The sequence below is a fragment of the Gobius niger genome, assembly GCF_951799975.1.
Source record: "Gobius niger genome assembly, chromosome: 13".
Taxonomy (NCBI): domain Eukaryota; kingdom Metazoa; phylum Chordata; class Actinopteri; order Gobiiformes; family Gobiidae; genus Gobius; species Gobius niger.
The window spans coordinates 14,635,536-14,657,716 of record NC_136864.1 but is presented as its reverse complement, the minus strand read 5'-3'; the positions used below and the strand labels follow the sequence as shown (position 1 = coordinate 14,657,716).

At 39.8% G+C, this 22,181-nt stretch overlaps 1 protein-coding gene across 5 annotated transcripts in view; it reads right to left on the bottom strand.

The window, feature by feature from the left end:
• astn1 (astrotactin 1) overlaps positions 1-22,181 on the bottom strand; it is a 288,872-nt gene that overhangs the window by 182,465 nt on the left and 84,226 nt on the right. For all 5 annotated transcript variants that reach the window (XM_079569048.1, XM_079569049.1, XM_079569050.1 and 2 more), the window contains 3 exons: positions 18,580-18,664; positions 15,393-15,467; positions 10,137-10,274 (listed from right to left, as the gene is read on the bottom strand). In XM_079569048.1, coding sequence (XP_079425174.1) covers positions 10,137-10,274; positions 15,393-15,467; positions 18,580-18,664 — 298 coding nt within the window. The remainder of the gene's footprint in view (positions 1-10,136; positions 10,275-15,392; positions 15,468-18,579; positions 18,665-22,181) is intronic.

Below are 22,181 nucleotides of genomic sequence, written 5' to 3'. Positions count from 1 at the left end.
GCAAGGCCTAATTGTGTTGTTGTGTAATCTGATAGAGAAACAGTGACATCACTTAGAGCAGATAAACATTTTAATTGTCTGTCAAATGCAGCCGATAAAAGCCAATGCATTGCCACACAGAGTAATAGCTTTGAAAGTGGGTGCTTTAATCTAATGTTTTTAGTCCAGTATCGATTGGCTGTGTTTAATTTGAGATAGGCCATTACTACAACCGAGGAGTGGCACCGACACGAGGAGGTAACCAGGAAGTTTAGGTGAATCTGAATGAACGCGAAAGATGGTGTGGTATGTTGTGTAGATAGAAACTAATGAGTTAAATCAATCCATAGACATTCAACAAATGCACTTCTAATAATAATAATCATGCATTAGTCTGATATAGCGTTCTTCCAGACGCTCGAAGTCGCTTTACAATTTTGTGCATTATTCATTCAATCCATACTCGGTAATGGTAAGCGAGGCAAATAGTCTGTGCCATCAGCGACCACCACCGACCTCTCTCTGACTTGCTACATTCACCCAGGTTTCCTGGTGTTCCCATTCAAGTACCAGCCAGGCCTTTCCCTGCTTAGCTTCCGAGATCTGACGAGAACGGGCATAGCAAAGGCGGGGCCATAATGCTTGTCGCAATTAACAATTATTGAAATAATGTTAACGCTTGTTTTTAAAGCCCTCCATGGTCTCGCTCCGTTATATCTAACTGAGTTGCTGACCGTACATCGCCCCAGCAGAGCTCTCCGGTCTGCCTCGCCTAAACTGTGGAACAGCCTGCCCCTCAGTCTGCGTGTTCTCACAGACCTGTCCCTTTTTAAATCAAGATTAAAGACTCATCTTTTCAAACTTGCTTTTATACTTAGAGCATACTGAATTGTGTCTAGGTTTAAATTACTTGTTGTTTTTAAAATGTGTTTTATCTTTCTGTGAAGCACTTTGGTCCTCCTGGTGTTGCTGTAAAGTGCTATATATATAAACTTTGATTGATTGATTGATTGATTGATTGATTGATTGATTGATTGATTGATTGATTGATTGATTGATTGATTGATTGATTGATTGATTGATTGATTGATAATCAAAACACAACATATTGGATGTCAATTCTTTGTGCTGCAATACCAGTTATCGATACTTTATAAAGTAACAATTGTGTTAGGAGTCATTTTTTATCACACACATTTGATTTCGAGTAATAGTTTCACAGCAATTAGTTACAAACTAAACACTTCAATAAATGTAAGCATTACTTATCAGAATTACTACTTATCATAATTACTTACTGTATCGCAATACGTATCGAATCGGCCTCTGAGTATTGGGATACGTATCGGATCGTGACAAAAGTGGATCGCCCCAGCCCTATGATTTTGTAATCAGTCATTTTAACACAAAGAGGTTTTATAATGCCAACCGAGAATGGTGTCTTTTTTTTTGTCCTGAGCAATTTGTGAAGCTGTTAATCCTGGGATACAACAAAAAACAAAAAACAAATAAGTAAATATACATAGCCACATTTATATTGGAGATGCAATATCCAGCCACAGAAATACATTTCTCAAATACCTCTGATCTTAACTGAAAGCACTGTCAGTTTATAGATACAAGTTGCACAATGAATGGTTGATAGGCGCTACCTGTGTGTAGCATTTTGTCTGAGGCAGCTGTCAGCCTGTGAAAAGAGCCTCAATTACAGCCACCATTAACGTGGGGAGCTAAACAATGGCAAGGTTAGGAGCAAATGGATATCAATGCATGCAGGAGGAACATTTCAGTCAGTCTAAATGACGCTTTAAACACCTCGCAATTTATAGACTGATCTTTCTGAATGGCAAATCAAATGCTTTGGAGATCCGCAGACGTTTGCGACGATATTTCACCTGCCACAAAGCCGACAAATGAGGAGACAAACAGTGATCAAAGGGGGGGAAGAATGCACAGTAAACAAAGACGTTGCTTCGGGGAATAAGTCAAGACGAGTTGGATTGGGGCCTGTGGGAGAACGGAGCGCTCATCGGATCATAGATCACAAGGAAATGCTCAAAGTAGGCCTCAAAGTAAAGAAGCCAGACGCACAAAAACGAGGATATGGATAGAGATAGATATGCACAAATTTGCAGAACAATGTAAATAACAGAAAAACTGTGCTGAGAGCAGACAAAACTGAGAAAATATAACTGAAGCTCAACAAATGCTGCAGGTGACATAGCACTGAGCTTGTGTCAAGGTCTGGCCAGTGTTATACTTGTTTTGCATTGCAAGATTGTATCAACGCCCGGGTGGAGGTCAGTCACTGAGTTTAAGCATATACTGTAAAGTTGGATGCAGTCATTACAGTGAAATAGCCTTACTTTTATCACAATGCCACTGTCAAGGAAAACCGGTGGATGAACGTAGATGAAAGGTTGGATTCCTTTAGAATACCTGTTGTTTTTCCATTAGCGAGCCATCTTTGGCCATGACACGGAAGAAAACCCGCGCTTTTATTTACTCTGAAATTAAATGGCTCTGTAAATGACCCCTCGAGTGTGGGGGAAACAGAGGAGAAGAAGGCTTGTTTGTATTGTATTTGATATTCGCCGCCGTAGTGTGAGAATGCGGCAGCCTGAATTACTCATAGGTGCGCTGTACATAACGTTGAATCGTGTCAAATGTCAGAAACGGTTCCTGTTAAGTGGATTGCGATCAACGTAAACAGGGGCGAAATAATTAAACAGAGGATAAATGTCACATGGATCAATGTTTTTTATTGATCAAAGCGGCGCGACATAGTGGGCGCGTAAAGAGATTGTATACATTATTCATCAAACGTATGAGCAACTTTGATGGTTATTTTATTGCGTGTGTGCATATGCTGCTCCCACAAATGGCATGTTCCCGCTACGGCCGTGTCCTCTGGAGCCTAATTTGTGGGAATAAAAGTCACTTAGCATGAATAACAAACATAGTTAATAAAAAAAGTATGGTGCCAAGAGTAGAAAGCCTCCAGGTAAGTTTTTAATTGCACCTCACACTTAAATCAAAGGTCACTACAGTCTATTGGACATTAAACACTGTGGACCAAACTGTCCAGTTACAGCAGTGTTCAAGGTGCCATTGGCTTTTTAATGAATATTTTTCACCACTAATTCTTATATATGACAATTTAAAAATTATTCCTGGAGTTAGGGCTGGGAAAACATGCCCCTTCATATTGATTTATCTTGTTTTAAGTATTTATTTTTATTTTATATATATAAATCTACTTCCAATCTTAATCAGTACATGTGCAGCGGTTGTCAAACTGTGGTGTCTATTCAGCGTCATCTGCAACTATAGACTTTATTAATATTTATTACAGATCATTCTGTTTATGTTTTTGTAATGCTTTTACATCAGGTGTTTTTTCTGCTTTAGACATGCTTCACACCCAGTTTAGACACACATTAGACATAATTCAGGGTTAGATCAGGTTTAGTCTTGGTTTAGTCTTAAAAAGTGTGTTAGAGCTGTGAAAACATTTAAGAACCACTGGCACAGATCACTTCAATGTTTGTCACATTTAAAGCCCCCAAGACATTCTGTTATCAGCTCTAAAGTTGAATCAAAAACAGGTGGCAACACTTAATAATAATGGTACATGAAGTAATGCATGATTTCATGATACATTCATGCATTACTAAATCATGACTTCTCAGGAACAAACATGATCACACGTTGGTTCATGGATGACTTCATCCCTGAATTAAACGTCTAACTACTGCAATGAATGTACATGAAAATCTTAATAATTCATCATGATCATGAGGATCATGCATGAACATCATGACTCATATGGCGGAAATCTACTTGCAAATTGTGGACAAGAAGACAAGTATAACTATAGGTTAAAGTTTAGGGTCATGTACCACTTTAGTTGAGGGCACGAGCAAAATTAAGTAATGAAGAACTAATGATTTAGTTCATAATCATGAAGCATCTTTGACATTTATTTTGGTAATACATGTATTGTATATCCTTCTGTGGACCCACCACCTGCAGGAGGCGCCATAAGGGGCTGGTGCGATGTGATTTGGGCAGCTCCAACAGCTGCCCCCAACGGAAAAGTGGAAGAAGATGGATGGATGTATGTATTGTATATTATTGGTGCTTTTATATGGAAACACAAAAAGACACCACTTTAGTTGAGGGGACATAATCATAATGAAATCATGCTGTATTCAGGATTAGCAAATGCTAAGTTTGCCGTAAATGTTATCCTATAAAGTTACTAGCTGAGACCCGGCCTTCGGCCGGGCCTCGCTAGTCTCCACATTTGATATTCTGAGATTGTGAGTGATTACAAAGAAATGTCCAACCCGTCACACAGTTTAGCTGTAGACCAGTGGTTCCCAACCCATTCCAAAAACTATGGCCACTACAAATGTGTAAAAGAATGAAGGCTAAAAAAAATTTCAAACAAACTGCAATTGGAGTGTTTGATGCACCCGTACTCCTGTCTTATAAACTACAACGACAATATTTTCGCTAAACTCGGGGAACAGGATTCAAGAGACAGTGGAATAATTATGGATAAATATTAGGGGTTCAGCTCTAACGGTTCGGTTCACGGTGCAGGACCCGTGGTTTGGTGCATCCCGGTAGTGCACAATCAAAAAAATAATAGTTGGTTTTGAACTGACATAGCCTAATGATCGTTGTTAGACAGTATTTATAACCTTACAATAAAATTGGCAATGCTTTCAAAGCTGCTTTAGAATAAAATGTACCTCCGGGCTCACAATACGTGAAAGCAAAATAGAAAACAAATGGTACAGCAGCAAAGGAAAAACAAAAAGGAAAAAACTACGCAGTGCAGGCCATGCGCTCGTTAACTGGTAGTTTCATTTTCGCTGTTTCTCACACGGAGGATAAATCAGTCGGAGCAGCGCGTTTGATTAGAGGCTCGTGTGTGAGCAGGTTTTGGGCGCACACGCACACACATACACACACGCACAGACACGCACACATCGCCCTGTTTGGATACGCGCGCACACATACATACACACACGCACGAACACACACACACGCGCGCACACACACATTGCCCTGTTTGGATGCGTGCACACGCACGGCAGTCAGATCTCGTGCACTCGCGTTTTTGTGACGGCGGGTTGTCCTCGGACAGCAGCACCGCGGTCCATATGGACCCGTGGCCAATGCCCGCGGCCGGTGGGACCGTCACGTGGGGGCCGGCCGCGGATGTAATAATAATAATAAGAGTAATAATGCATTATAGCGCTTTTCCAGACGCTCAAAGTCGCCTAACAATTTGGTGCATTATTCATGGACAGGCAACCAGTCTGCGCACATCAGCCCCCAACACCAACCACGCATACACTCAGTACTGTCGCCAGGCTTCCTGGTCTTCCCAAACGGTCTCCCATCCCAGTCCTAATCAGGCCCTTCCCTGCTTAGCTTCCGAGGAACGGTCTCCCATCCCAGTTCTAACCAGGCACTTCCCTGCTTAGCTTCAAAGCCGGTATGGGAAATAAACATGGCGGCGCCCAGGCGGCGGCCATTGAGATTGCGTTTTCTATAATAGATACTTGTGTTCATGTATGATCCTCATGATCATTGATTGATTAATCATTTTATTGTCGTTTCAGTGCTGTTTTAGTGAATTCATGTAATTCTTATGTAATCCTCATGATCATGATGAATTATTATTACAGATACTATTATTACAGACGTTTGATTCAGGGTCGAAGTCATCCATGAACAAACATCATGTTTGTTCCTGAGAAGTCATGATTTAGTAATGCATGAATGTATCATGAAATCATGCATAAACTCATGTACTATTATTATAAAGTGTAACTGGTTGCTTGGTTTACAGTAATTACTCGTACAATAATATTATTCCTGGTAAACCACACCCACCCGCGAAAGAAGGTGGGTCTGCACATACACGGTAAACAAGTGACTGATTGATCACGACCGTCACAGAGAATTGACAAGGTTACGTCACTCGCTGCGCTGCAAACTAATCATGAAGTAGTCGAGGATTTTACCTCCGCGTTCTCATCAGATTAGTTCATATTTTGTGAATTAGACTGCAGCTGTCGTCACGTCCGCTAATTGCTGATTGGTTTATTTCACTGACAATCTGTGCGCGTTAAATAAATAATATGCAAACCAATTGATGTTGGTGAGTCACTCCCTTTTTCTAATTAAAAATGGGGTTGCAATCATCAAAGCAGGCTTACACAGAGCTAGTCCTCACTAATGAGAGATAATGATTTGGACATTCAGTTGTGCGAGACTAATTTTACCTGACATCATTTTCACAGGGCAAATAACCACTAGCAAGTCGGGGCTCCATCAGACACGCTCGTGCACACACTAAAGTTGTGGAGAGGGCATGTTCCAGCATACAATAAAAGACAATTCACCGGCGCTAATTATCTTACGCGCAAATGTGATCTGACTCCGCTCAGTAAATGACGCCGCTCATAGACGCCATGTTAACTTGATGGAGCCATAATGCAGGTGGCCAAGAGGAAGAAAAAAGTTAAACAATGGCAATTTCTGAGGTAATGAGACATACCACAGGCCAAGGACAAGCAGAGGCAGCATAGGTTTGATCATACGTAGCTTTTGTCCACATTTGTAAATACCTGACATACTTTAAACTAAATTTGAAAGATGATCAGATGAAGTCTCCGTTGAATTGTTTGCCCCACCTTTATAGGCATACCTAATCCAGATATAAATAAAATAAAAATAAAAATGTCGACTACCAATCTAGGAATCAAATCCAGAACCTTCTACTGTTTGCCGTGGAAGAAAAGCATCTACCTTAGATTGAAAGCCTAAAAATTATATTATCTGGAACAAACATAAGACTGAAGTGAAACCAAGTAGGTAATACAAAACGACAACAAGACATTCACGCTAAAATTAAACCGACTGAAACTAGCTGTAAACTATAAGGGATTATTATCGACTAAAAATACACTAAATGTGAAATGATATTAGTTTAGTTTAGGTTAGTTTAATTTTATTAATGACTGTCGTCGCAGCATTCTATAATTGATAAACAATAGTCATTAGTGAAATCTTCAATAACCTAAAACATATTTCCTGTATCATAATGTCATGTAAACTGGGAGAAGATTTCATATGTATACTCCGCTTCTCCCGCTCCCCTCAGAGAATAGCACTAGCCAAGGCGAGGTGTAATATTTTCTAGATTTAATAAACGGCAATACACATCTTATAAATGTTTAATAGTGGCGTTTATGTAAAGTGATGCTGCCTTTACTGCCTCGCCTTTAATAAATGTTATATATAAGAATCAGAGACTTGTCAATGTGAATAATGTAGAGGGATGTTTAAAGAGAACATGGAAGAATATATGCAAAGGTGGAGGCGTTTGATAGATTGTATATTTACTGAAGATGAAAAAAAAAAAAATTCATAAAAGAACAGTGGTTCTCAAACTGTGCTTCATGTATAAATGGTGGCATTGGGCTTCTTCAGGTGGTCATCTACTATGTCAGCTTTCATATTAATCAAAAACAATGGATTCTTTGCTTTAGTATTGCATGTATGTGTTTTTTTCTTATTTAGACTTGTTTTATGCCCAGTCTGGACATAATGTAGACCCCTTTTAGACCTAGTTTAGTCCTGTTTTGATCTTGATGTCAGCCTGGGGGTACTTGGAAGTAAAGGTAGGATACTGTACGAAGATGTACTTAACGTATTTTCCGGACTAAAGGTCGCACTTTTTTCATAGTTTGTCTGAGGGTGCGACTTATACTCAGGTGCGACTTGTATATATATTTAAAAAATCACACTAACGACGGCTAGGGGACACTCTGGGCTTATGTACCAGTATCTGCTACTCCTGTACGGTTGTATAATGACAACCGTCAATGACATTGACTTACTTACTGTACCACTCTTACTGCAATGAAGAAAACAAAAAAAGCTAATTGCGGGCTGAAAGTTAGATGGGCACAGCGAGAGGAACAAATTCGCAAATGGGTGCTTGAACAACATGCTGCCGGGGGAGGGCCTCCAGGCCCAGGTAGTTGTCAAGGTTGATGCGACTTATACTCCGGAGCGACTTATGTATGTTTTTTCTTCTTCATTATGCATTTTTTGGCTGGTACTCCGGAGCGACTTATAGTCCGGAAAATATGGTAGTGTGAAAAGTTGAGGAACCACAATTCTTCAATCATGAGCTATTGGAATTACCATGTTTTTTTTTACCATATTATAACAAAATTACATCTGCAGCCTCGTACTTACATAAATAAATACATTCAAACAACTTTCTATCCAACTGAGCATCATATTCTACCTGCACATAGTTTGAAAATCTTTGAAGATGCTGTGACACCGTTTCAAACCACATTTCTTGTAACGGTAGTTTTGTCCAGATTTGATTAATTCAGTGATTACAAATGGCACTATAAAAAATGAGTTGAAACAATCAGGGCCTGTAATGGCAGTTTATTTCTGGAGGTGTGTCGATAAAACTCTGAATGCTAATGCTAAAGCTGACCTTTGAGGATTTGGATTTAAAATGTCACCACATCATCATTTTAGCCTATAATACAAATGAGAGTGGAAATGTATCCCAATTAACTTACATTCCTGAATTATGGCCGAAACCCTGTTTTAACCTTTGGACCAGCCACTTCTAATCAAGTCATTTCAGGTAGACATCCAGCGAGACTTAATGAAAAGGCCTCTGGGATAAACTTCTGGAGATGTGGAAGGTCGGAGTCACCCTGAAGATGAGCTGCACTTTTCAAGCTGTAACTAGTGACCTGATAATACCACCATTTAACACAAAGCCAGTGGTTCAAACATGTATCTCCAGGGCTGTCAGGACATCAAGATGGATGGGAAATACAACCCATTTATGAGTAAAAACACAGAGAGGTATGTGTCTATGCTAAAAAAGCAACAATCTGCCAGTGAAAAAAAATGTGGGTGTGCACTATTGCTCCTGAACTACATACCATAACCTTTTTGTTCCAGGAATGGTACACTGTTGTATTGAGCCTGGTGAACTTGTCCATGGTTGACATCCATTATAGTGGGGGATGTTCGAGTGTACTCCTGGACAGAGTGATATTGTAGGGAGAAGTTGTTTGTGCTAGCGAGCTTATTTCCGATCATGCACATCAATGCAGCTACTTGTGGTCCCCTGAGAGGCAGACAAAATGTAAATTCAGAGGCAGAATCCTTTGTCCAGAGCTGGGAGAGATGGCACAGCGAGTAGAAGTGCACAGGCTGAATAATTCTGCAGTGTCCCTGCTGTCGGAGGCCATAGTATTACTGCGACAGTGGTACGCAGCGTATACACAGATCATATTTCAGTACAATATATTAACCCCTTAAAAATTGAATGTGATCAATCAATGGAGACTATTTAAGCTTCTGGTTACAATGAGATTGAAATGTGATGATTCACTTTACTTTGACGGGAGAAGTCAAACCAACACCTATGATTCGTTATGTGAGCTATTTATGTTGGAAATACAAATCAAATATACAAACCCAATGAGCAAGGTCAAAGATAATCCTGCATTGTCATGGTTTGGACAAATATGGTCTTGGGACAGTTATAACATTAAATTAGGCTGACTGACAGATTCACCAACCCAATAAGCAAAACAGATATTGCAGCCATTTGGCCAAATCCTAAAGTGCAAGCGTTACTCCTAGGCCAATGTATAATGTACATTTCCTTGTGGCCGATCCAGTAAAATATGATCTATTTCCTAATGTAAGTGTAGGTAACTGCAGACCTCCACCGCCATTGGTACAATCCTTCAATTTCAATCAACAATTTTACCCACTTGGTTTTGAACATTGACTACAACAAATATAATTTTAAAACACAATAAACCACTTTGTACACATGGAACAAAAAGAAGGAATAAAGAAATTCTCAACAAAGCACCTGTGTAAATCTACTTTAACCGAACGGCCAACATTGATTTCTTGGTGTTTGTCGAAGTAAAAGAAAACAATGAACATAATGCCTTGAAAGCAGTAGTGGAAACAAACTGTGCCTTTCAGGCGTCAGTTCTTTGTACCTGTAGTTCTTTTGTTAAACCTGCACAAAAAAAGAAAAAAATGGAGAGAAATGAAAGCCTTACCGTACGTCCACAGCATCCTCCATGACTGTCATGTCAGTCTTACACTTGGCTGATGGGTTGATGGCGAGCTCAGCGGGAGGTATCACAAAGCTTTTACTCAGGGGCAGCCACATGCCCTCTCCCAAAGTGTACGTGAATCTACACACAAGAAAGAGCAAACAATAGAGGAGAAAAGTATTAAAGTATTCACCAGAAGATTCCAAGAAAATTGTCCAAAAATCGTGAGCCTTTTTAGTCATATGTCCTGGTTTTCAAGCTACTTGCAGTATTTTGGCTACAACTAGCCTTCTGATTGACTGAGGACAGAGCCAGTGACACCCCAAGATGGAGCAATGTTTGGAGAGTGGAATGAAGCAAATATTCTTAAAGTGAGAAAGCCATTTTATTAGTGAAACTGTTCATTAAGTGTGCACTATAGTGTAGGGTTTAGAATAATTCCGCTTTTCCTGCCATTGTGTTGTGCTTATGAGTCACCATAAGCCTAAAGGACTGGTCAAAACCTCAAAAAAGCCTTAGATGCACTGCTTTACTAACAATATTAAAAAGTAAAATTACTACTGCCACATTCATTCAATCTCTTTGGACAATTTAAATTCAACAACATAGCACTATTCATGCGTTTTCATGGGAGTATAATGCATCAAAGATTTATCGTGGCGCAATACTTCTTACAATCCAGTTTTTCATTTTATTGTAGCCCCTCAAAACTAAATCTGAATTGGCACTAGTTCATTGTATGTTTTTCTTTTCAGCAAAGATAACAAGTAAGGCTATGCAAGTCTCGGAAAGACAGCAAAATAATATGGTTTTGAACCATGAGTAAAGTTTGACTCCTCTTGCAAACAAATAATTCACTAGACAACTATACATTTTAAGTCATTCATTTTTCTCAGTAAAATGTACTGTTGTTAGACTTTTGTACACTATGTCCAATTTAAACAAAAATGCAACCTTCTTGCTCTAATGCTGGCATCTACATTGCATTTTGGATTAAAAAAATTGCTTTAAATCTAAAGCATCCCTCTTGTATTCACTCTGATGTATCTGCCAATAAAATCTTTCAAATATGCGACGCGTCCCTTCTACCTGACACTTCATCAAGGTCTCGTCCCTAGCAGTGTCAAGCCAAAGTGGCCAATTTCTCAAAGGGAAATGTTTTTAGCGCCTGGATGATTCTGAATAATGGCATCAAGTTGGCTTGAGGTTATTTATTTTACCTTTCAGCAGTGTTATTCTTTATGCATAACTCTTTTCTCTGAGCAGAAGGACACTGTGTGCTAATGGACGTACTGCATACCAAATGAGGCGCTGTGAAAGGAAAGGGGCCAATACACGATCCTCCCCTGAGACGAACACCGTAATAAATCTGTAAACAGCAGATGTCTTGAACAAGAGCTCCCAAAACTATTCTCTAGATTTGATCTGGTATCTTCCATCTGCAGAGGCAATAAGGATAAAGCACTCATGTACACAGGCTACATGAATATTCACAAAATGGTGCTCATTAGCATTGGAAATACAGTATATTTATGCAGGTGTACTTGATGCATTAAATAGGAGGACTTGTTGATTAAGCTGCGATTGTTTCGGCATATACAATAGTCCAATTTGCATGCAATAAAATGCCTAGTGAGCACAAAAGAAGGGCTGTTAGCAGGTGTGTTTAAACTTCTTAATAGGAATTGTTATAAGACTCACAGATAATGTTGAATTTTCTTTTGAGGGTGCACCTTAACCTCGTTTTATTATACCTACTGATGTCAGTGTTCTCTTATGTTCAATGTCTATTGTTCCTGCCTGCTTTAGGAGAACGGATGAAAAGTAGCTATTGTGCTAACTCCGACATATTTAAATGAATACAAAGTGTAAGACTCTAACGTTGTTAATGCCAAAGAAGGATTTTCACATGCAGTTACGGCGGTGTGGATGAAAGGAGGAGCTGTGTGTGCAACAGTAGTAAAAATGTGCTGTGTGTAATCAACAAGAAATGCAAAAACTGGGTGCTAAATACAATTAAAAAACAAAAGCAAAAAGTGCGGGATAAAGAGTTGAGACCTGCTTCTATATGTGGTATGTTTTAAAGGGAGGTCAAACAAGACGCAGAAATTACAAAAGCGGGCGCTGTCAAGGCTGTAGAGGCTACAACACTTGGACTTGAAGGTTTTCTTTGTAACATTACATTTCTTTGCAGTGAATACAATGTATAGGCGACTAAAAACAAGAAAATTGCCAAACCATATCAGCGAGTCATTTCACCTAATAAACACAAATCCCATGTACTTCATTACTGGTGTTTTTTGTCGGTGAAAATTACTTCCAAAAACATGCGTCTCTCGGTTGCAGGGACACCCCTCTAGAGACCTGACTTCCCCAGCTCGTCTCTATGGAGATGCTGCTGCTTTCCTCTGAAGGCAAATATGAACTTAAAGTATTTCCTCATCAGAATGATTTTGATAACCCATCACAGAAAATGTCATTGTGGCGTCTAGCATTAGAAGCACATTGTCAATAGCATGTTTATTTATGTCATGTAGCAACATATCACCCAGAATGGTTCACATGGCTTTAATAATTGCCATGCTATATCTAACAAGTCCCTCAGTTTTGCTTTTCACTATTCCTTTGTATAAAACCACATTTTATTCATATGTACTGATCATGAAGAACTTTCCGCACACAACACCTCCCTCTGTTTCAAATACAATTGCCATATCTAACAGCTCACCTCCCTCCGGTGAGAATACGCACTGAATTGTTGATGCTCCCTGTGATGCAGCGTGACGTATTTGGTGGCGAGCGGGACAAATTAGCAGCCATTTAACGAGCACTGCGCCGTAATGGACAACGGGGGAGCAGCGTGTTAGCGTATGACTTATCTGGTTCAGCCCAAAGTGAAAGTGGAGGTGGAAAACAGTAAGAGATCCCGGGAGACGCCGGTTGTTGGGAGGAAAAAAACATGTCTGGGGTCCTTCGAGATACTCAGTGCGATTTACACTGTATGGTGCGGGGAGCTGACTCCAAGCATTTATCTTCGCGCACTCCGGAGGATTGCACATACATCCTCCAGTTCGGTTCATTATAATCTCTCTATGATTCTAATTGGCTCGTTTGCTTATGTGTTTAATATTAATATAAGCTTGGGTAAACAACAGGGTATCTCAAAGCGTTTACTGATGATACTCAAGCTGCATTTCAAAAAGGGCTGTTTGGCAAAAGTTTAAGTGGCATTGACCAATTTGTCTTGTCTGATCAAAATCAGGAGCCTTGCAGTTTCAGCAGCAACAAGTTATCATATAAATTACTTATAACTTAATGCTACTGTTTATTTTGAGCCTTTTCCTATTTCCAAATCCCAGACAGTTGTATAGCATGGATTTAACTTCTCTCACACAAACATTTACTTTGGGAAGGCTGGTGGGTGGCAGCAGTCTGAGCAGCCAGCCTTCGCACAGAATAGAAAAGCTGTATTGCTAACAGACACATCCTAACAATGGATCCAGAGTATCAGTGGCTTCCTGATGTTAACTCTCTGCCAGCTGCCTCAGTCTGAAACAGCACTAACTGCACTAGTGAGTCGCATGTGGCGCCGCTTTGATGAGAAAACTTCTTTGGGTCTTTGCACTTTCATAAAAGAAAAATAGGATGAAAAAAATAATCCCTGTTCAAGATGTGCCCCAACTGTGAACCAATTATAAACAGTGAGACATCATTTTGCTTTGTTGGCCCTATGTGTCATTTGAACGATAATATGGCACTTATTTAGCAATCTCTCTAGATTTATCAAATGCAGCTACTACATAAGTACTCATTTACATATACAAGAATGTAAGTACTGTGGCATTTGACCAATCAGCAGAGACCAGTCCCGCTCTAAACTTCCTGTTTTCACTGAAGTCTGAAAAAGACCCATGTCTGGCTAAATTCATGGTTCATTTCTTTACATAACTTGAAAACTAATTATGGTAAGTTGATGAAACTCACACATTTAATTGGTGAATAATTGTGCTAAGTGATGATATATGTGTTGGTTTTGGAGGACGTAGTGAAATAAGTGAAATTACAGCATGAAAAAGCCAGGCACCATATTTGATCCCTGTTCACTTAAACCTAAAGTTAATTAGTTTTGTCCATATTTGGACATTTGCCCATTTTACCTATTATTCATACTTACAGTATTTTCTTGACAAAGGAACCAATAAAGCCAAGGACTATGTTTTTCTGTTGCCAAAGGTTATTTTTTAGTAAAGATTTTTGGCAAACAATATTGGAGGTGACTGACCCCGCCCACTGCAGGTTAAGCACAATCACATTAGAAAAACTCTTGCCTATGACAAGTGTGATCATTCAGACATCAATATCACAAAAACACAACATCTCCTGAGTATCAGCACCTCCCGAGACTTGAAAGTAGTTTTTGTATATGTTATATATAAACCTTTGTATATTTTGAAAAATGTTACAACAGAAATAAACTTGTGTTATGTTCCCCAATAACACTCTTAAGTTGAAATGTTTTATTTCAAAGTATTTCAATGAGTTCCCTATAAAGGGTTAAGCCATGACGAAATGTGGCAGCTCGGTGCTAGAATAACTGGATGCTCACAGGCCCATCACAGAGAAGAAAATCTGGAGAAGCCGTTATAAGATTCACTACCAACTGTCTCAAAGACTGCAAACATGCATCAGCTGTCTGTGCATTAAGGTCAAAAGGTTTACCTGAGTGAGTAAACTCAGTTTAAAGCAGTGCATTTAAGTCCTATAAGATAGTGCAGACTTTGTGTTGGAAAGTTATAGCTGACGAAAGAGAAAAACCCGGTGCGGTCACAAGTGGTTTGGAGGAGAAGATGAACAGTGGTGGAATGTATAAGCAATAGCTACACTCCCGTCCAATGCTTTAGACAGGCCAGAGGGAAAGAGCTCAACTGTAAAGAGGCCTCCAAAAGTTTGAATAAGTCAAATTTACTACACATACATTTACATTGCAAAATGTAAAAATGTGCAACATGATAGATACTGTACATGTCTTCGAGGTCTGTTTCTTCTTTAAATTATAATTTCTAACCACATTGTCTGATATTTGGGAGCTAAATTGCTCAGTCATGTCCAAAATGTTGTCATTGTGTTTTTGTAGCATTGAAGCTAATTACATGTACAAATCCACATTATCTGGATACGTCACCTGACACAACCTTAACGTTTCGGATCAAGCAACACAATCACCACTGTGAGAGAAAAGTTTGGTGGAGTTGCTCTTACCTGAAAATGCGATCAGACGGCTGTTCTCCCATCACAAGATCAAAACCGCGCTGGAAGATGGTGTAAGGCCAGGGACTGCATGAAAATAATAGATCAGAGGAAGAGGGAAAATAAAACTGTGTGTTCAATCAAAGCAAGAGAAGTGTTAAATTTTTCAGCGCAGCCAGCCTCCTAATCTGAACCCTGCAGAATTACAAGTTGTTTTCGCTGTCAAACGCAAAAAAGCTGCTCCACCTTTCTTCCACGTAAGCGCCCTAAAACAGTGATCGAAGTCAGAATTAGAAGCTGAGAGACTAAATGTGAACATTATTGAAATAACATGGGAAATAAAAAGTCTGTTTTATCTGAAATAAATAAACAAACATACTGTAAGTGGAAGTGTTTAATTGATTATAATATTAGTGAAAATTACCTGAGCAAATGTTTGGGTAACACTTGGCAATAAGGCAATAAAGCATTTACAAACATTGGACTAACAATGAATTAAATATGAATAACAGTTAATGACTTTGTAAGCAAGAAGTTAATGATATACTGTATGTTCGATACTTTATAGGATATATGTCACTTGTAATATGCCAGCTCATTTTTCACAAAAGGTTTACAAAAAACATTCAATTTAAAATTGTATTGTACCGTGATAAGAAGCTCGTCTCAGTCGGAGTTCATAGCGAGACAGAGTTGAGACGTGAACACGGCGGACCGCCGATGCTAACACTAATATTAGCCTCTGACTTCCTGGTTCGTGCTTTAGGAAAGTGTGCTGTATTTAGACACATAACAACACACATGGTCTGTTTTTCTTTGCGTTGCGTTTACAATGTAGACCTACGGTGCTTGCAGTCATTTATTTCTTTGGATCATGATTAGCTTTGTATTGGTTCATAATTGCAAATGCTTTATAGCCGGGGTCACAAATTCAATTTCACCAAGGTCCGAATTGAACAAATATTGTCAAGCAAAGGTCTGGAACATACAAGGTTAATTCACGGTTATATGAGGATTTTCAAGCCTTTATTAAATCTATTTCTGTGTTTTGAAAATAATGCAATTAATCTCTGTTAATGTTTTTTTTTTTTTTTTGCTCTATAAATATATCTTAGCTCTTGAATAGCAGAATGCATACAGCCTCTGTTATAAACAATGTGCACTTATGACAGTCTTAGTCCTGGCTTAGCCCTGGCTTAGTCCAGGTTTTGTTCTGGTTTAGTCCAGGTTTAGTCCAGGTTAAGACCAGCTTGCTGCCGATCAGGAAACAGCGGCGCTATTTGCGCATTACGATCGCGCATGTATATCTAATTAGGGTGTCCTCTGTTTTGTTTGTTTTAGCAAGCTGTATTTCAGTCATTCCACAGCTGTTTCTAAAAAAACATAAAAGTGTAATGGAGCTCAGAGGTAGGACTTTCTCTTTCTATTCAGAGGATTTACGTTCGGGTCCGGACAGGTTGGTGCGTGGGTCTGAGGTCCGCCGTTCAGTGACCTCTGCTTTATAGGTATGCATTATTATATATAACAATGTGTATTAATAATTATGTAATATTTTGTATATTTCTTGTTCCCCCCAAGCCTGTAATATTGAAATATGCAAGCCAAGACAGCCCACACAAAATATTAGAATTTCTTGACATCCTACAACAACATAGCCACTCTGACTTACTGTTGTTTATGTGGAAAATTAAAACCATGTCAGGATGGAGCGAGTGGGAATGGGCCTATACCAATGGGACTGTGGTGTGAAAGAGGAGGGGAATTTTGGACTTAGATGTGGAATGGCAGCTCAGGGACTGAACAGGGAAAGACAGAGGCACACACACACACACACACACACACACCGGTAGAAGAAGTGACATGGGTCCGTGCCTTTCTGGGCAAGCCCCTCCACTAAAAAAGAACAGTCAGAAAGAAATGCCAAGGGCGCCGGTCATTAAACATTTAAGTCACCTCAGGATGCCCCACTGTCACACACACTCCCACTCGCTCACCAGGGGAAACCACGCACAGAAGGGCACTGCTGGGTGGGATAAGAGAAGAAAAGAAACTCTGCTGTCTCGAAAAGGTAAATAAGGGATAAAAAAAAAAAAATATTCAGAGCATGCACCGAATCTACAGCAAGGGATTTGGAAAAAGCAGAAGGCTGAGATTTTCTGTACTGTGTTATTCTGTCAGAAGCAAAGGCAACAGATCTTTGTCTCATGAACTAAATGTGCACTGTGCAGAAGCTTTCGGGCTGTTTGTGACAAAATGTGCCTACTTTAATATGCAAGTAAAACAAGATCTATGCATCATTTTTTTGCTGTGTTGGGGAGAGAAGTTTGCCCTATTACTAAGAGAAAGAAAAAAAAAAGTGTGTTATTCCGCCCTGGGACTAGCATTGTATGAGCAAGGATTGAGAAATCAAATGATGAGGTAATTGTAGGGGTATCTTGATATATAGGATTTACAGATTCTGCCCATCAACTTATCTGTAATTCTTGTTAATTGAATAGCGTTTAATCTTTGTTTCACACTATTTTGACTGATTTAAAAATGAAGGCAAGCATATTTTCACTGTTGCAATTGCAGTATGTGTTTGTTTATACAGTCTACATTCTATCTACTACTTCCCCAACACTAAACCATAAAATCGCACAAAACTTGCAAATTAAACCTTTTTTTTTTTTTTTTTTTGTGCTGCTGCTGACCCCTAACTGAACCAAGCAATGAATCAGAATGCAATAATGACTCTTATTTCCACAGAGCATTTTTTTTTTTTTTTTTTCCTGTCACCCTGTGAGGTCAACACAGCGTTTTTGGCACCAATGGCCAAGAGGGTTAGACAAATGTCAAGGACTTTTTAACATGCAGGTGTGAACCCAATTAAGCAGTTATACCACATGCTGCAGGGAACAGGCTCGGGAACAAACAAAGAACAAAAAAAACAAAACATTTTAAGCTATATTTCCTGTCCTGAATTTAAATATTAAGAAGAAAATGTATTGGGGAGAGAGTTTCCTTTCAGTATATACGTCATAAATACAACAAATGTCTGCTAAAATGGGAGAAATTTGTATAAATATATACTGCATATTTTTAATTTTTTGCACTATTTACTTACCCAACAGTGACACATGCGAGCCAATATCTGTTATTAACACTTCACTGGCTTTGATGACTGTATTGTGAGCGAGCATTATGGGTGTTTACTTACCCCTGGTTGGGCCCCCACTCGCTGCGGATACAGAGGTGCTTGTGCACGGGGTCCCTCATGTACCCGTCCAGACAGAGGCATTCTCCTGCGCACACAAACCCATCCTTCATTACTGTCAGACCTTTTTAATTCTATACACAAATCCCAAAGCTCCTCTTATTTAACGACCACCGTAAGAGCCAGTCTCACCAGAAGCACTTTCGTCCCGATCAGCGGTCATTGATGTGCTGGGCCACAGTTAATGGGATGCATAAATTATATATGGTCTCAAAAAGCACTTCTGACAACACAATACAGGTCTGGCAAATGGGAGGGTTGGAACGTTAATGGAGGAAAAAAGCAAGAAGAATAACAAAGGTGTTGACCAATGGTTGATCAGAATGATAATTGATTTCATTGATTTTAACTATGAAAGGGAATTTTCTTTTGTGCAAACATGAAACATACTAATAATAATAAATACATTGCAAAAGAATTCAGAATAAATAAGATGTCGTTTTAACAGGGAAACATGTAATTAAAGGCATTGTGACCATCTTAAAGGGGCTAGATGCAAGTTAGCCATTTTATACTCACTACTGCCACCTCAGGTCATACGTGTAACTGCACCTTCTATATTAAGCGCATGCATGACGGCAATTTGGACCCGAAGTGACACCTTTTTGAGTGAAAGTGCAGGATTTTAGAGGCAGTTGTGGTGAACAGGTCTGGGCTCATTTTACACCTCAGGACATTGTTGGGACATTTTGGGGGAGGAAATGAGATCATTTTACCATTTTTAAACTCTGTATAGTCCCTTTAAGATAAAAACTTGTATCATTCAGTAGATCAACTACTTTATTTGAAATGCTAGTAAAATAGACACACATTGTGAGGTGCTACCTTGAAGTGTCTGATTGGATTCAATAGACTAGATTTGTTGAATGCTTTAGTGTTCTCTGACTGGTCCTTTTCAATGGATAACATCCCCACTTAAAACAAATGTGATTAGATCAGTCATTAAGCTAATGAATAGACACTTATGCTGCCATTATTTAGAATAGTGAAGCTCATCGAGGCCTGTGCTCCTACCAACATCCACTTATTATCACTCCAGCCCGAGGCAACCGTTTGGATCTGGAGCAAATAGGACAACACACTCCCAAAGGAAAACTTAATATAATTACACAATCTACTAAATATGTGCCACTGCCCCTCATGATGAGGCTTTTAACCGCTAAAGTAAAGCTTAAGACACTTCAGTAATTTGTAGCTGTGGTACAAGTTTCACAGGAATCAGTGTGTCTCTGTCTTTAACCCCAAAACACTTTTTTTATTCTGCACCGTGATCTATATATTGTATATGTCTAAGAAAAAACTCAAGCTTTACTTTCGCCCATTACCCAAATTCCTTAAACTTCTACTTCTTCTTCTTCTTCTCCTTCTTCTAATAATACTACTCCATATTTCTCTTATCTTCGTTAGTGTGACTATTTACCCCTGAACTAAGGATTCACAGTTCTAGACCCACTACCTTCAGCATCAGAAATACTTTATTGATCCCAAGAGGAATGGTGTCTTGTTACAGACAATATCTGGACCAAGAGAGATATTGTGAATTTTCATTACATACAGTATGGCTACAGTGGAAGCACCCGGGCTTTCTTTCTTGTTGACATTCGCTCGATAAGTGAAGTCTGTTAGCTAAAAACAAGCATCAGCTCTTTGTTGTTGTGCCGTCAGCTCCCGGGAGTAATGGGGGCCTTGGCTTGGCGCGCTTTGATGGATGGGGTTGTACCTTTGGTTTGGAGGGTCACTCGGGGGTAACATGTACTACATGTTCTGCACATGCTCAGTGCGGGGGCAAGTGAAGGTCACGGACTGACGGCTGCACGCACCACCGTTAATGTAAAAGGTCGCCTGTCACAACCTGGTGGGCTGAAAAACAGGCCAGTCACTCATCTTTCGGGAAGTAGTAGTCGAGATAGAGGAGGGACAATAGCAGGGAGGCAGAAAACTATGAAAACTACTTATTAAGGTGGATCTTGAGGACTATACTGTGTCCCCCCTTACTGTATATGGTATGCATGCATAATGTCAATAAAGTAAGGAAATGTTATGCCACGAACTTCACAGCAACATGTGATTCAGGGGATAATACATCACAATAAATGGTCTTGGTTTGTAATAATAATCATAATCATAATCATAATGCATTGGTTTTATATAGCGCTTTTCTGGACACTCAAAGACGCTTTACATTGCACTATTCGTCCACTCCATACTCGGTGGTGGTAAGCTATTGTAGCCACAGCTGCCCTGGGGTAGACTGACGGAAGTGAGGCAACCAGTCTGCGCCATCGGCCCCTCCGACCACCACCAACCACTCACTCACTCACTGCATTCATTAGGCTTCCTGGTGTTCCTAAACGGTCTCAACCAGGTACCCACCAGGCCCTTCCCTGCTTAGCTTCCAAGGTCTGACGGAATTGGGCATAGCAAAGGCGGTAGATGGAGATCAGCAAAGAGGCAAAAGAATTAAATAAGAAATGCTAATCCTTATAATTGATGTATTTTCTGGAACCACATCTTTAGAACACTGTCCTTCATCTGCGTTTCTGATTTGGCCAGACATGATGGACCTGGAATATTGCTAACAAACAGTATTTACCAACTTAATTCTACACCAAAATGTGTAAATCAAATGGAGGGTTAGTGAAATTAAGTGAAAGCAAGAATGGAAAAAAACTTTACTTATCTGCATCCAACCAAAAATAATAGTATCCACACGTAAATACCAATCATGCCAATGCAGTGCATGCCTCCCCATCACCAGCAGTGTGCTGTTTGAATCAGTAACGAAGTCTAAGCCGGACTCAATCGTGTGGCTTGAAAAGAAACCATTGAGGCCTGTCCTGCTGCCATGAGTGATGTTTTTCAAGCACAAGAGCAGGTTGTTTTTCACACAAACATCACCTAAATGGTTTTGAAAACCGCCTCCCGCATGTGCCATCGCCGCACTGCCTCTCCAACGCGCTCCTCTGCCACGCGGCCAACATTCACATGCTGCGGCTCTCAACATAATACCTATTTTGTTAAATGTGTCCTGAAAGAGCTGAAATGTTTGACACGGGCCAATTTTGCATCTGAATGACAGCCTCAGATGTGTCTGGGGGAGATGGAAACAGCAGACACTTGACAAGCAATTTGGAGTACGGCAAACTGGATTAAACTGACATTTTTAGCGTGAATTCTGGATCAAACCGATGCTTTTAAAGCAGGGTGTCCAAACTTTTTTCGTGGGGGACACATATTGAAGCTTACAAGGGGTGAAAGGCCATAGATCGGTGGTTAGTGCCGCAAAACCTTCGACTAGCAGAGGTTTAAAGGGACTAGATGCAAGTTGGTCATTTTTATGCTCACTACTGCCACCTCAGGTCTTATGCGTAACTGCAGGTTCTATATTAAGCTTCTGCATGACGGCACTTTGGACCCGAATAAACACCTTTTTGAGTGACTGTGCAGGACTTTAAAGGCAGCTGTGGTGAATAGATCTGAGCTCATTCATTAGGACATTGCTGGAACATGGAGGGGGAGGAAAATACTTAATCTTAACATTTTTA